This window comes from Protopterus annectens, chromosome 2.part0 (assembly GCF_019279795.1).
Source record: "Protopterus annectens isolate FY-2018-M chromosome 2.part0, PAN1.0, whole genome shotgun sequence".
Classification (NCBI taxonomy): domain Eukaryota; kingdom Metazoa; phylum Chordata; order Ceratodontiformes; family Protopteridae; genus Protopterus; species Protopterus annectens.
This window is the reverse complement of record NC_056728.1, coordinates 871,105,799-871,122,941: the sequence shown is the minus strand read 5'-3', so window position 1 is coordinate 871,122,941 and position 17,143 is coordinate 871,105,799. Positions and strand designations below refer to the sequence as shown.

Genomic DNA, 17,143 nt, shown 5'->3' with positions numbered 1-17,143 from the left:
TCAGCACAGGGTCCCAAGTACAACTTTGTTCCTGTGAATAACTATTCCTTGTGTAACACAGGTAACATAGTACATTTATGTTCTCATAAGCAGTATTTCACTTTATCTATAACTCACAGTACTCCATTCATCACTATATTGTCCTATATTTTGCACTTTGTGAACAGTTATAAAAGCAAATATAGGATTAAATACATTTTCGTGTCTTCAAGGTGACGCACAGTACCTAACCCCTTTTATACATACCTGTGACTTCTGCTATTCTGATCCATTCCAATGAGAAGGCTTCTGCTCCTCCTCTAATTTTAGCTTCTTTGTTTTTGCATATATCCTCATACGAGACTCATCAATGTAGCCAAAATAGCCAAGGTAAGACTATAGATGTTGCTTGAAACTGTCTAGCAGTTAGCATAGAGAATTAATGCTATGACTTTTAACACATTACTCCCTGATGTTCAGGGTTTGACTCCCTCGGGTTTAATTTCCCTACCATGTGATTTTGACCAAGTCACTTAACCAAACAGTCCTCCTGGGCCAAGTCTGAAAAAAAGGCTCATGTGACGGAGTGTTCTATCCCAGTTAACAAATGCAAATAAATAAAAATATAACTGGTCACACATAAGGAAATTATAATACAAAAGATGCTCACAATACATATTATGGCTATGCAGAGGCCTAGTCACAAGGAAAGATTATGAGTATTGAAGCAAAAATTAGTTAGCTGTAGTTTTCTTACAGGTCACTTAATGCTCATGTACAAATGCTTCATAATGATCTAATGGTTTCTAGTACAGGAGTGTCCTTTGCTTCACATAATACTGAGACAAAGAACAATAACTCTCTTGCTGGTGTAAAGAAAAACAGTTTCTTATTTGGGGCTGGATAACTATGGAATATGTTTTTTAAAGCCATTAGAATGGCATCTTCACTACTGAGCTGTAAAAACAGGCGGATATTTGGGCTGGCAAATTGGCATATTACCCTAGAGGCAGTGGGATTAAGACCCTTGATTGCTACACCTGATGCTTTGAGTCTGTGAAACTAAGCACGTCTTAACATTGTAAATAAACAAAGAAACAAATAAATACTTTTCCTAGCACTAAAATAGGCAGCCATGGACTTGTCGACAGGGGAATTGAAAGTCACAGTGGTATAGACACTGGGTGGATATTAGGTTAACATAAATGTATTGCTAGTGACACTACATGGACTCCTGTCCTGCTCTAAACATAAATATGAGCCTGGATATCCCATTAAAAGAGACTACGAGAAAAAGATAGCAGGAAAGAACCCATCATTGTTATCAATGTGAGTGTGATCCAAGACAAGAGAGCTAAATTGGGCATCCTTGCCATAGTTACATTAATTACCACTGCTTAGGGACTGAGCAAATGATGGCAGAAAGTACAGTTTTGTACCTACCATAAATGTAGATGTTCGAGGATCCACATTGCTGCAGTCATAACCTGTGGGTAGTCCGCTGTCCTCGGTCGGCCCGAATACCAAAGAGTTAGGCTGGCGTCGGTCATGGGCGCCCGGAGCTGACGTCAGTACGTAGTAGTACTTAAGCGCATGACCGACGCCATATCCTCAGTCTTTCTTGCCCCAGATGTCAGAAGGCCTTAAAAAGAAAAGGCCAAAGCCACAAAAGGAGAAAAATAATAATTATCCCCAAGGAACAATAACAACAAACAACAACAACACCCCCAAACCAAAGAGGGGAAGGAGGGAGGGAAAATAGGACTGCAGCAATGTGGATCCTCGAACATCTACATTTATGGTAGGTACAAAACTGTACTATGTTCTTCGTCTCACATTGCTGCAGTCACAACCTGTGGGTAGAATCCCAAAGCAAAGGAAAAGGGAGGCTGGCAAACTAAAAAGCATTAGGGGCTGCTAACATGCCCTGTAAGACTGCAGTGGCAAACCCAGCCCTGGACTTGGAGAAAAGAGGGAGATGGTAATGTTTAGTAAAAGTATGAACTGAACTCCAAGTAGCTGCTTCCAAAATATCCTTAGTAGCTACACCCCTCAAAAAAGCAGTAGAAGTGGCAGTAGCCCTAGTGGAATGAGGTCTAATCCCAGCAGGGACATCCTTCCCATGATGAGAATAACAAAAAGCAATACAATTACCAATCCATTTTGAAATAGTCTGCTTTGAAACAGCTTTCCCTTGTGAACCCAAAGCAAAAGAAACAAATAACTGTTGAGTCTGTCTGAACTCCTTAGTTCTGCTCAAATAATAATGTAACTGCCTGTGTATATCCAAAGAATGCAAGATTTTTTCCCCCTTATTTTGGGGATCAGCATAAAAAGTAGGCAAATGGATAGACTGGTTCAAGGCCACATTAGAAATCACTTTTGGCATGAAAGTAGGGTTAGTACGCAAAGAAACTCTATCCTTATGGAATATTAGAAAAGGTTTAACTGCCATGAGAGCCTGCAATTCAGATACCCTTCTAGCAGAAGTAATGGCCAACAAAAAGGCAGTCTTCCAGGACAAAAACTTCAATTCAGACGTAGCTGCAGGTTCAAAAGGAGGCAAAGTAAGCTTCTCCAACACAAAATTGAGATCCCAGGAAGGAGTAGGAGCTCTACGTGGGGGTCTTATATTTTTTGCCCCTCTAAGAAATTGCTTAAACAAAGGGTGAGAAAATAAAGGAGGGTCACAATCATAGTGAGCAGAAATGGCTGCAGCATGAACTTTCACAGAGGAAAATGACAAACCCTTGTCTAGTAACTCAGTAAGGTACTGCAGTGTAAAACTCAAATTAGGTACCGAGACATCAAAGTCCTTTGTTGTGCTCCAAAGAAAAAATCTCTTCCATTTATCAGCATAAACTTTTCTAGTGCTTGGCCGCCTAGCTTCCAAGATGACATCTAAAACCTGTTGAGGAAGCTGAGAACCCATAGGCTCTAAAACAGAATACACCAGGCCGTTAGATGCAGGGACAGCACCCTGACATTGAGCAAATGACTGCTTGACTGGGGCAACAAGTGAGGAAGCTGTGGCAAAGGCCAAGGAGGCTCCTGAATTAAACTCCTCAGCAGAGGATACCAGTGTTGTCGTGGCCAATCTGATGCTATTAAGATCATGCAAGGCTTGTCCCACCTGGTCTTCAAGAGAACCTTGGTAAGGAGAGGCAGAGGAGGAAAAGCATAGACGTGAAGGTTGTTCCAACTGAAAGATAGACCATCCACTTTCCAAGCTTTTGGGTGAAACATCTTTGTGCAAAATTTTGGTAGTTGGAAATTTAGAGGAGAAGCTAACAGATCTATGTCTGGAGTTCCCCAAGCCACTGTCAACTGTTGAAATACCTGAGGATCCAATTTCCATTCGTGGGGATCCACAATTTGTCTGCTCAATACATCTGCTAGGGAGTTCTGTGCTCCTGGCAGAAACCGTGCTTGAAGAGTGATGTGCAAACCCAGAGCAGTCTCCCACAATACCATAGCTTGTCTGCAAAGAGGATAAGAATGGGTCCCCCCTTGCTTGTTGATGTACCACATGACTGTAGTGTTGTCTGTTTGTATCAACACCTGTCCTGGTTGAAGTAGGCCCTTGAAAGCCATCAGGGCGTACTGGACTGCTAACATCTCCTTCATGTTGATATGCAAATGCTGTAGTTTGGGAGGCCACGTGTCTTGAATCCATTTCCCACTGAAGTGTGCTCCCCAAGCCAGGTCCGAGGCACCCTTCGTTAAGATCAGACTCGCCTCTGGTCGAGTCACAGAGAGTCCCTTGTTTAGGTGACATTCCTGTGCCCACCACAAGAATTCCCTCTGGATGCAAGGTATTATCGGAATGACAGTGTCCAAATCGTGGCAGTGTTGAGTCCATACACTTTTGAGATACCACTGTAGCTTCCTCATATGCAGTTTGGCATTGGGAAGTACCAGAATGCAAGATGCCATGAACCCCAAGGCTTGAAGGACTGTCCTTGCAGTCAGCCTGGACAGTACTGATAATCGCTGGAAGTATAGAGGAAGAGTTCTTTGTTTGTCCGGGGTCAGAAAAGCCATCTGAGAGGCTGTATTCAGTCTCACACCCAGAAAGCACATGTCCTGAGAGGGTACTAGACTCGACTTTGTTTCGTTCACAGAATACCCTAGGCACCTTAAAACTGCCATTACATACTGTAGTTGTTGAAGTAACCAGTCTTTGTCCTGAGCTAGAATCAGGCAATCGTCCAGATAAGGATAAATTTGTATTCCCCTCAGTCTTAAGAAAGCTATTACAGGAGCCAGAATCTTTGTGAACACCCTGGGTGCAGTAGATAAACCAAAGGGCAATGCAGAGAACTGATAATGAGAAGTGCCAGCCCGAAAACGCAGGAATCTCCTGCAGCTGGGCCTGATAGGAATGTGAAGATAGGCCTCTTTGAGATCCAGAGTTACCATCCAGTGATCTTTGCCTATCAGAGGCAGAGGTTGCTGTAAAGTTAACATCTTGAACTTTGGAATGTCTAGGTATGTATTGAGAATGGACAAATCCAGAATTGGCCTCCAAGTATTTCCTTTCTTTGGCACTAGGAATAGTCGAGAATAAAACCCTAGACCTTCTTCTGGCGGAGGTACCACCTGGATTGCCCCCATCTGTAAAAGCAAAGAAATTTGTTCCTGAGCCTCAAGCCTTTGCTGAGGAGGTACATCTGGCATGCCTTTGGAAGGGGGAAAAGTGTGAAAATAAAACTTGTAGCCTTGATTTATTATGTCCAACACCCATCTGTCCTGGGTGACCAAATGCCAATTTTGCTTGAAAAGTACCAACTTTCCTCCTAGAGGAGCTGCCAGAAAGGAAGGATCTGGCAGCTGGAGATACAGGTCATTGGGTCTGTTTACGAAAAGGGTGACCCCTGCCCTCACCAGAAGATTGTGCAGGAGAACTCCAAGTCCTAGGTCTGAAAGAACCCTGAGCGTGAGCCCTGCCCCTACCACGTCTAGACCTGCCCTTAGACTGAAAATCTGAAGAAGGGTAAGACCATCCTCTAGCAGGCCAATTCCTGCTAAACTTAGGGGGCTGCAATTGCAAAAATTCCTTAACTGTCTGTATAGACTTAGCTTTGTCTTCCATTTTTTTCAAAACTGACTCCACAGGGGAACCAAAAAGAACTTCAGATTGAAGGGGAGCATCCAAAATCCGAGCTTTAACATGCTCTGACAAATTTTGATCCTTAAGCCAGGCATGTCTACGAATAACTGAACCAGTAGCAGCTACCCTGGAAGAAGCCTGAAGGGCATCGAAGCCACACTGCAAGGAATGTTTACCAACTTGATCTGAAGCATGAACCAAGTCCTGCAATTCCTTACACTCTATACCCTCAGATAAAGCATCTACCTTAGATTTCAATTGACCTAACAGAAAGTTCTGATACTTCAGCATATGGAATTGGCAATTTAAAGCCCTCATAGCTAACGTAGAAGAGGTGTACACTTTTTTACCCCACCTATCCAACGCTCTAGAATCTTTATCTAAAGGGACTGGATTCTTAACCACAGAAGCCCTGACCCCCTTAGGCCCTTGACTAATAGTTTCCGGGTCAGCTCTAGGGCTCTTATACAAATATTTATGTGCCTCTGGAACTCTGTAATACCTGTCTGGCTTGACAGGGGCAGGGGGTAAAGAATCAGGATTAAGGGAAGCTTCAGAAAAAACATCCTGAACAACATCTAAAACAGGGGGAATAGCCAAAGGCCTATGTTGTGGCAAAAACAAAAATTCCCTAAGCCTCTTACGAGAATCTGAAAAATCCTGACCTTCCCACTTGAAATGCTCCCTCATGGAATGCAAGGTTTCAGAAAAGGAAAAATCCTCTGGAGGTGAAGCAGAAGGACAGGAATCCTCTGCATCCGAATCAGAATAGGGAGGAAAATCCTGCACATCCTCAGCTGAGGACTCAGAGTAATCTGAGGAATGTTCCATTCCCTCTAAATCTGTCTCCACCCTAGGCCTCTTCTCTGGAGGGGACATAGAACCCCTGATCAAAGTAATCAAATCCTCTGCCATTTTCAACATATGCTTTTTAGGAACAGAGCCCGAAGAACCAGGGCTGTGGCCCGTACCAGAAATACCAGGTCTAGCCTTAGCAGGGCCTTTAGTGACTGAAGTAGAAGGCCTAATAACCTTTTGTAAGGATGGAACCACAGAAACTTGAGAAGCACCCTCGGCCTGACCTAACTCCTGAGAGGCCAACTCCTGCAAAAGTAAAGGTTCCCCCTGGGATTCAGCCGAGACCTCGGCTGGATCCACAGATTCAACCGTAGATTCCATAGAACCGGCGTCCGCAACGGACGACTCATCCGGTTTAGACCTTAAGGATTTATATTTTCGCTTTTTTGCGGTAGCGGGCGTCGGAGGATCCGACGGCATGTTGTAGTTACACCGCTTACCGAAAACAAGCCTAGCACAGTCTAATCTGCGTTTAATGGTGCGCTTATTAAATCTAGCGCAAAAGTGACACCCGACTACGTCGTGTTCAGGCCCTAAGCAAGGAATACAAAGAGAATGATAGTCCCTATGAGGTATCTGCTTCCCACAAGAAATACAATTATTAACTTTTTCTGACATCCGGATTAACTGAGGCAAGAAAAGACAAAAATTTTCCCCAACGGGGTACTTAGCCCAACTTGGTCTTCGGTCTGAAACTCGAAAATTGAAAATTTCAGAACGCCGAATGGCACTTGCAAACGCTGCTTCTGCTTCGGACCACGCGGCAAGAAAGACTGAGGATATGGCGTCGGTCATGCGCTTAAGTACTACTACGTACTGACGTCAGCTCCGGGTGCCCATGACCGACGCCAGCCTAACTCTTTGGTATTCGGGCCGACCGAGGACAGCGGACTACCCACAGGTTATGACTGCAGCAATGTGAGACGAAGAACATCCATCAACTTTGGAGGATGCCTAGTAATGTTTTCTTTGTGCTTTTTACACCTGTGGCTGCCAACCACCATGCATTCTGCCACCCAAACTCTCTACACAGAGTTGGGGTACAGTCAACATCAATAATTGAGGTATCAAACAAAATGAAAGGGTGCTAAAGAACCATGAATTATGCAACTACGCCTAGCATCATGCATAGGTCTGGCAAGATCATTTTTGAGCCCAGAAAAGAAGGGGCTTGATTTTGGGACTGATTTTCTCAGTGTGTGTGTTTGAAAGTTAAGTGTTTAATCTAGCCAGAATACTACGGATTTGAAAGTAGGAGTGGTTTTTGTGATATGATTGTCTAGGTCTTTGATGTGGAGGGATTTATGACAGTTTTTGTTTTGTTTCAGAAGTCATTGCTTTCATTCGCTAGTGTTTTAGATGAGGTTTTTGGAAGCCAATAGATCTAATCAAAGCTGTTCCTGGATGTTTTGGTGATTTGAGTCAGATCTACAGAGAGTCATACCTTCACAGTATGTAAAGGTGTGGTAAGTCAAACTGGTTGGGAGGGTGGCCTAAAGGTTAAGGTGTCTGCCTTAGAAACACAAGGTGCAGGGTTTGAGTCTCACAAGGGATAATTGGCTAGGCTTACAATGGCTCACAAGGGCAGTTAGCCTAGTACTAACCTATGAACCTATGAACTATTGCACCAAAGTAAATGACTGTTCCCTTTCAAGAATATATATACTCTTTAATCTCATAAAACCAGGTTTGCAGAGGTGCTCTTGGCAGGGGTCAGTGTGTGTGTGTGTGTGTGTGTGTGTGTATGTGTGAGGAGGACATGGTAAAAAGGCAGTATTCAGTGAATTACCTTTCTTAGCAGAAGAACATTTTCCACATATTCCTTCCGCAGAACATCATGATCCAAAAGTTTTCCATGATAGATTTCCTCAACATGAGACTGAAGCTGCTGCACTACCATTTGCCGTTTAATATCATCCTCAAGTTGCTGTGCCAGATGAATCCTGAAAAAGCAAGAGAAAACAATGACTCATTATGCAGAATCTCAGTCACTGAATAGCAGCTTCACCTTGACTAAAACAAAAAAAATAAACAGCCGAAGGAAAAGCTGATTGCCCAAATCAGGTTTTCACTTTCCTTTTTCTTCTTTGTCAGGCCTTTCTCCTGCAAGTTTACTCAGAATTTTGTCATTGTATAATATCCTAAGGTCACTACATCTGACCTTGACACTGCAGGAGCTCTGCCACAAGGCTCTACTCCTACAAATTTACTGAGGATTCTGTAACTGTAATAATGTTAAGTACAATTACCATGAAGAACCTTGTGTATTAGCTTCAGTCAGTCAAACACATGTCTGCTCTTTGATTATAAGTCTCTGTGAAATAATATGTGCAATTTAAGAACCTCTTACTAAGCTGGCCATTGTCCCCGTTTTCTTGGCCAGTAGACTTGTAATGCATATGCCAATTATTTAGCCTCAGGATATGACAGAAAACCTGTTTTACTTCATCTCCTTTCATTAATTGGTTTGTACTGACTATAAACTGATTGTTCTCGGTTTGAACTACTCTACCCACAATTCCCAGCTACCCCCCCTCTTACTCTACCATTATATTTCCAACATACACATTTCACTTGAGACTCTTGTTCAAAAACCCTCCTCAAATGACCTTACTACGTCTATATATACTCTTCTGTTTCTTATTTCCTATTTCCCTATCTCCATTTAATTTTTAGCCCCATTCCCAACTATCTTTCTCACTCCCATACTGCTTTGCACTATATCCATTCATAACTACAACCCTCCCTAATAGCACCTATCTATTCCACATTGTACCTTTACCTTTTTCAAATAAACCATAGTTTCTTCTTATTCTGACTACATCATTATACTCTAGCCTTTCATATCCCTCTATTCCTTACAGTCCAGAGAGAAAACAGGGACAACCTAACTCTCTTCATTTAAAGCAAAGACTTCCTCTCTTTACCCATCCTCTGCCAGCTTTCAGATTCCACCACCACTGAATCTCCTACTGCTCTGCAACTTCTTGTTTCCTTCTTCATTGCTACTCCCCCACTACCTGACATATATAAAATACAGATTCCTGCACTTAATTATGCTACTATGTGAATGACCTGAGACACACCTCCCTGGACTACATGAAAAGAGACATGGAGGAGCTCTCGGATTATGTGGCCCAGGCAAGTATGACCCTAGCCCTGAGCAGCATCCTACTGTCACCCAGAATGATACCGAAGTACAAGCAGAAAAATATTTACTTCAACAACTAAGTTTCTGGTGTCATTCTAAGGGGGTCCACTATCTGAATGCTTGGGATGACATGACTGACAGACCTCGATGCTTTGCCAAAGATGCCCTGCATCTCTCACCCCTGGGTTTCCGGATACTGAGTAAGGCTCTTGCCACCCCTATAGTGCCTTTTTTAGGTGATGTTCCAAAGACCAAATTACCACCGTAATAGCTACAAATAAATGCAATCTGAGGGTCATGCTGCTCAATGCTAGAAGTCTAAATCTCAAGATGCACTTGCTTGAAGCACTCCTCAAAAAGGAGAACATCGACACTTTGTGCTGCAAGGGAAAGTTGGTTTAAAGCAGCAGAAAGCACCCCTGCGCTACCAGGCTATAACTCATTCCACACTTTTCAGCCCCAGAACATGGACCGAAGCTCCAAAGGCAGTGGTGTCTCCGTGTTCATAAAGGATATGCACACCTCAAGACTAGTAGCACAGCATAACTCATATGAGATACTTCAGGTACAACTAACATTGGGTAAGACTGCAATTCAGGTTGTAGCCTGCTATAGGTCCCCAGCTATGTCCCAAGACTCTCACTCCATGTTCCTAAGCACCCTGGAAACTATTAGGGTCCAACCCAATACTCTCACACTAGGTGACTTCAACTACCCCTCCATCAACTGGGAAAACTACTCATGCACCAATACACTGGCCCAACACTTCCTGGAATTCATCAATTCCAATGCCCTGGACCAGCTCATTCTTACTCCCACTAGAGGAAGCAACATCATTGACCTGGTTATTAATAATATGGGCAACCGTTGCTCTACACCAAAATTCAATTCCTTCCTGGTTAGATCTGACCACAAACTAATCACCATGGAAATCCACATCTCACCCACACCCTCTGGAAAGGTAACCACCATGAAAAACTTCTCCAAAGCTGACTTTGGGCTGCTAAAAACAGAGGTGGCTAACTTCACAGCACCCATATCAATGGAAAATAGATGCATGACTGCCGAATCATACACCAATGCACTGTATGAACACGTACATAAATGCATGGAATTAGCCATACCCAACAGAACCAAGATGCTCTCCTCCAAAAAAACAGAAGCCAATCTGGTGGTTCCTTGCCATTAATAAACTCTACAACAGAAGGAAGAAACTGTTGCAGAAAAAGGTGAAGTCCCAAGACTGGAACCTCAACAAAAAGCTGAGATCCCTCATCAAAACCTCTAAAGCCAGCTATGAAGGCAGAATTGCAGCAGATACTTAAAACAACCACAAAGCCTTCTATAGTTATATCAAGAATCTCCACTGCAATATCCAGGTTTGTTCTGAGTTACTGCACAATGGTACCTCCTATACTGAGCCAACAGATATTGCCAACATACTGGCTGACAGATTCAGTGCCAGCTTTACCCCTGTCTCCCGCCTAAAGGACCAATTACAATACTGGATGAATGCCAGCCACCCAGCATTACTGCAGCACAGATTAAAGCTGCATTGTCCAAGGCCAAGAATACAGCTTCCATGGGACCCAACAATATCCCTGGATGTGTTTTACATGAACTACAAAGTGAACTGGCACCACATCTGTGTTCCCTGTTCAATCACTGCCTCACCTCAAGCTTTTTCCCTACCGAATGGCGCACTGCTACAGTCATTTCTCTCCATAAAGGGGGAGCGACTGCAGACCCTGGGAAATATCTCCCCATTAACCTGACGAGTCTGATATGTAAGGCTATGGAGCTCATCATCATGGACCTAATTAACAAGGATATAGGGAATCTCCAAACTCTAGAGCCCATGTAATTTGGCATTGTGAAAGGTAGATCATGTCTGCTCAACCTGGATGACTTCGAGTCAGTCACCAGAAATGATGATGAGGGCAAGGCAGTTCATACAGCCTACCTCAATCTGGTCAAGGCCTTTGATACCATTCCCCACTCAGGAATTATTGATAAACTCACCAAACTAGGCATCAACCCCTATATCACTAGCTGGGTTGCAAATTGGCTCACAGATAGAACCCATAGTGTGAAAGTAGTGGACGCCAAGTCAGACTGCCGACCAGTCATGAGTGGAGTACCACAGGGTTTGGTCCTGGATCGTCCCCTATTTGGCATCTACTTCTCAAAAGTTCAGGCCAACACAGAGGGACTCTGGCTGACAAAGTCTGCAGACAACTGCAAACTGGGAGCCATTATTAACTCCCCAAGTGATGTAGACATCCTACAGAAAGGCCTCACTGAGACCAATAACTAGTATCAAAACCATGGCCTTAAGCTTAATGCCAAAAAATGCATCGTCATCCCCTTTGGGAAAAACTCAGTTCCCACTAATTACCACATCAATGGGAGCCTACTGAACACTGAATGTGTTACAAGAGATCTCGGGACATAGGTTGACAGCAACCTCTCCTTTGACCACCACATTGCCACTGTGGTCAGAAAGTCCTTCTATGTGGCACATCTCATTACCAAGGGTTTTGCATCCAGGAAGAAAGAGGTCATCATCTCTCTCTACTCTTCCCTCATTAGGCCAGTCATCGAGTATAATGCCCTATTTAGCATGTACCTCACTAGACACATGCAACAGCTGGAAAGGCCACAAAAGTACCTCATGAAGAGGATCCTAGGCTTTAAACAGTTGTCCTACAGGGACAGACTCAAACAACTCTTAACTATTCTTTGTCTCATATTGTCTACTAAGAGGCAATCTCTGCTTGACTTACAAAGGCATGTCTGACCCAGCTCTGTTAGAAATGCTACATCTAAAGAAATCTCAGTCCCTCTGCACCACAAACTCCAGAGACCTCAACCTCATTACCACAATCAACAGAACATGTTGAAGGGACAGGTTCATAACCCAAAGACTGTCCATGTTCTGGAATAGACTTCCCATACATGTCAAGCAAAGCACCTCACTGGCCTTCTTCAAGAGAGATCTTGATGAGTGGATGGGAAATAGAAAGTTCACCCCGGGGATCACTTCAGTGGCTGCACTTGATACAGACACTGGGAACTAACGTTGGGCTGCACAATGCCGGTGCACTTCTATGGGTTAGGCTTGTAAAGGCTCCAGGGCCATTAGCCTAGTACACACCTACGATCCTATGAACTAAAGTATGCATAATTCCCCAATATACTAAAATCCTAGGAGGAGTTATACACCATAATCCTGGCCCCATCTATCACAATGAACACAAAGATAATTCGCTCCCACACTCTTCTCTAACCTAACAACAGCCAATCCCCAGCCCTGGTGATCTATTTTTTGTTGGTTAGAAGCATAAGAAATAAAACTGCTAAACTACATGCCTGGATTACTCAACATAAGCCTGATGTTGTCACTGTAACTGATACAGGTTTAAACCCAACATAAATCACTCCGTAGTTATACCTCCTAGTAATAATATTGTCTTAATGACCGTATAAAGAGGAAAGGTGGGTGGAATTACATTAATATTTCCCAACACCAACCAAATTTCCCCTTACAGCAAGCCAATACCAAAATTCAGTTCAGCAGAGCGTCTTATTGCTGTCCTGAAAATAAACAAATATGAATTACTGCCCTTTACATCTTTCCTGGTGACACTACAGCCATACTGGAAGATATCCTACATTGGATATCCACATTTCTACAAGAAAAATACTACTAGGTGATGTGAATGCCAATTGGTTGGACATAAACTTTAACTCTTCTGCTTCTAGCATGAAATTATATGGTTTCACACAACTAATTAATAGCCCCACACATTAGTATGACATCAAATTCCCTATTCAGACCCTAGTAAATACACCACCAAAGGAATAATGTCAGACTCTCTCAATGATCACCTCCCAAACTATACGACCAGACATCTCACACATCCAATTAAACAGCATATTTATAAAACAACACGCAACCTTTCCAAGTTTAAGCCAGAAATGTTCATTACTACACTATCATCTCTTAACTGCAACATCCTAAAAATCCTCCCCTTAGATAATGCTGTAAATGAATTCAATGATGCTGTAAATGAATTCAATACAACTTTTTTTAAATATCCTCAATAGCCTTGCACCTCCTAGAAGGAAGAGACCAAAAATAAATAATACAATTTGTCTATCCAAAAAAGGTAAAATGCTAACGCATGACAGAGAAAATGCATAAAAATAATGGCAAAAATATGAAACAATTCAGTATCTTGAAAACTTTAGAATGCTTCACAATCGTACTAAAAAGCAAATGAATTAAGACAAAAACCTATATTATAATAATTTTCAAACTAATACTAAACACAACCCTAAAACATATCTGGATATCCATTAAAGAAATCTTACACCCCAGCCAAAAACTCAACCCAAACTCCTCTCCCAATAACTCACCACTTGAAAATGCACTACAGTTCAACTTTTATTTTATAAATAGCACATCGTTATCCAAGGATTCCTCAAAATTTAATCCCAACCGCCACGTCTCCACATTCACTTTCATCTTCAAACCAGTGCTCACAGCCTATGTAAAACTAAACAAGCTTAAGCAGTGCTCTTCTTCAGCTGATGACCTTCCAAGAGAGTATCTAAACATAGCAGCCAACCAGCATCTCAATCCTTATAAATAAGTAAATCCAGGAAGCCCAAGTTCTCTCTCTCTGAAAAAGTCACACAAGGATGAAAGGATGCACAAAGGATGAAATTTAATAAACATTAATACATTTATAACTATAGCAATCGTATCTCCCCTTGCCAAAATGCTTGAAAATGCATTCAAAAACAACTGCTAGACTATCTCCTGCAGGAAGAATTTGCATCTCCTACACAACATGGCTTCCATTCTTCCCATAGTATTAGCAATGCCCTTCTAACTGGTACAGAAACAATGAGTAAAAAGGTCACATAGAAAAAACAATCAGTAAAAAACAGAAGAAAAATCTAGTAAGTCTAGACTTTCCACTGTGTGATTCCTTTAAACTTCTTGTATTAGAGGCAATAACCTTTAAGGACATCAGGTGTTTCAGCTATATGGCAATTCTGAATGTCCATGACTTTTTCTTTTAAGTCTACTTATGGACAAATTCAGGCCATTAATTAATTAATTAATCAATTAATTAATTAACTAACTAACTAACTAACTAACTTCCCCAGCGCGTGCACTCACACACACACAAACTCCACAGTACCTACACTGATTTCTTTGGCTTTCTGCTTTAGGATTTTTCACAGAATACCCAAGTACTCATTTGATTTTTTTGGACTTATGTCAGTTTTGACATTCTTGTTTGGAAAATTCAGTTGTGTATATTAACTTGAACTTTCTTTGGACTTTCGTCTAAGCTATCTGAGTCAGTTTTGAGGTGTAATTTTAATAACTCAGTTGTATAAGGTAAATACTGTAACAAGTGATGATAAAATAATGTCTGCATGCAGTTTTTAACTTGCTTGTCTTGCAACCTTTTTCCAAGGACAAGTTCTGACTTATATTCTTTTCATTCAGTAATCACCAGCTGATGTTCTAAACTAGAATGGAAGTTGCAGTCAAATTATCTTAATAAAGCACTGAGCAACAGGCACGGTCTCAGATCTCTCAGCCATTCCCCATAGGAAATTAGTCTAATCACTAAAACTGTCCATTATACTTCAAAAATAGCAAGTGGAGCCCCCCCATCCCTACCACTGCCCCCACATACAAGATGTCTTATAAAAATTAGTTTCTGCCACTCAAGCCAGTCAGTGTGACTAATGTAGAAAGTGCTTTTCTGAGGAGAAACCATCCCAGTGTTAAAGTGGTGGCAACACTATGCCTTATGAACACATCATAGTTTCTGGTAAGCTGTGTAAAGGTCAAGGACCATCATAATGCAGGCTCAACGGTCATACAGTAGATATTCAAATCAAATCAAGTATTTAATGACTTCTTGAACAGTTTAAGGGAGCTAGATTTCCTTACCTGTAATGCCAATCAGTTCCATGATCTCACAGATAGGCCTTGTTCTGGAGGTGTTTCTGCATTTTGCTGTTTGAAATGTATAAGTCGGGTTTCTTCATCATGAGGTGCATGACATGTTAGGCACAGTCTGCCTTGTAACCAGTGATAACAGATAGAAAATAAGTTAAGCTAAATGTTCCTACTGTTTGATTGCCCTGCACTCTAACTCATTTAGAAAATTGTCTTTGGACGCTTTCTAATATGGAGAGGTCATCTCTTTGAGTAAGTGCAAAATAATGAGTTGTATTCAGTTATAAGTCTAATATACATTGTAAATAATTTCAGTAGAGACGCAAAAGAAAAAATAGGAGGCCCATGACACACATAACCTTTGCCTTAACAGAACATGCATTTGTTTGAAGTTAAGTAAGAACTTTTATATATATATATATATATATATATATATATATATATATATATATATATATACACCAAGCCCTCTTTAATTAGTCACTACTTGTATAACATGATTTCCCAAAATAAAAGGTTGTTCAGATCAGAAATGATCAAAACATGCAACACCAATTTTAGATGAAGTGACATTAAGACCCACTTTATTTAACGATTCCAAGAGTGTGGACACATATGAATTGAAAGCTAAACATCTCATAATGATGTTAAGAATGCTCCAGTTTTAATTCTGTCAGCATATTGAGACAGACACAAAGTGTTACTAATAGGCAAAAATGAAAATACAAAGTCGAACAGTATATGGCCTAAAACAGACCCCTGTGGGACACCATTAGCAATCTGAACAATTTGAAAAGTGTCCCTGAACACAATGACATCTATGTCTATGCCAACTCCTAACACATTTGATAATATAAGGATTTATTTTACCCTTTACTAGGCGATTAATTATTGTTGCATGAGGCTATACTATAAAAACCTTTGATAGACCTAAGTATGCAACCCCCAAACCTAAGATCATTATTTAGGGCTTCATTAACAATTTAATAAAATACAATGAAACTGGGGAAAAAGTAGATACACAAGTCACAAGGAAAGGCAATCAGTATATACATGGTGGTTCAGGGGCTGGGTATAGTTGCATCAGTGAACTGTGAAGAACTGTTGTCTGTAGAAGTATCTCTGATACTTGCAGAGTTTGCATTTTACAATCCGCATACAAGTTCTGAGGTGATTTTTCAGTATTCTTTTTCTTTTTTGAGTTTCAATCCTACATACAGAATCAACATCTTTTTCCCATTGAATTTTTATTAAATTATTCCCACTCTTACAATGAGTTCAGTCTGCATGCATAATGCACCTAAGCATTTCTCTAGCAGATGGCCGTGTAACCTTGTCTGGATCATTCAGTCAAATGTAACTAATTAATTCCCATTCAGCCCAAAAAACAAGTATCATTAAAGAAAACAAACTTTAACACAGAAAACAATGAATAGCACATACACTGAAAATATGAATTAAAAAAAAAAACACTGAAATAATCCAATCACTAATCCCCTCATATAACTACTTACAATATTTATACCTCTCGCTTCTACATTCCTCTCATCTTAATTCCCTCCTCAGCCCTCAACTCCTGTCATTTGGTGCACTCTTCAACCCCAATTACTATTTTCCCTTGTTATGTTGTAACCATTTCATCGATTGCCTCTACCCATCCATCACATTTTTTCTGATATGCTTCCATTTTTATGCCTGTGCCATTTCCTGTTCAACTAGTTTGGTCAACATCTTTTGCAGTTCTTCAATCTTAGTTTGCTCTCTTTGCTTCCACCTCCTTGTTATAGCTTTTTTAGCTATTAATAATATTGTCCGTATCAGTTTATGGTATTCTTGTGGGACCTGCTCACTCCACCACAAGAAATATAATTGCTTGGTCACCCATACCTGGGAGACTATGACCCTATGTATTACCTTTTGTAATTGTCCATCACAATTATAAAACATATAAACACATTAGCCTTTGACCTTTTCTACATCTCCAACATATCCCATCCATTGTAGGAAACATTCTTTGGAACAAGGCTGGTGTATAAAAATAATGATAGAA

General features: G+C 41.2%; 1 protein-coding gene across 1 annotated transcript in view; it reads right to left on the bottom strand.

Annotated features, from left to right (window-relative positions):
• Positions 1 to 17,143, bottom strand: part of EARS2 (glutamyl-tRNA synthetase 2, mitochondrial) — a 470,754-nt gene that overhangs the window by 130,496 nt on the left and 323,115 nt on the right. The window contains exon 6 of the mRNA XM_044061134.1: positions 7,740 to 7,893. Coding sequence (XP_043917069.1) covers positions 7,740 to 7,893 — 154 coding nt within the window. The remainder of the gene's footprint in view (positions 1 to 7,739; positions 7,894 to 17,143) is intronic.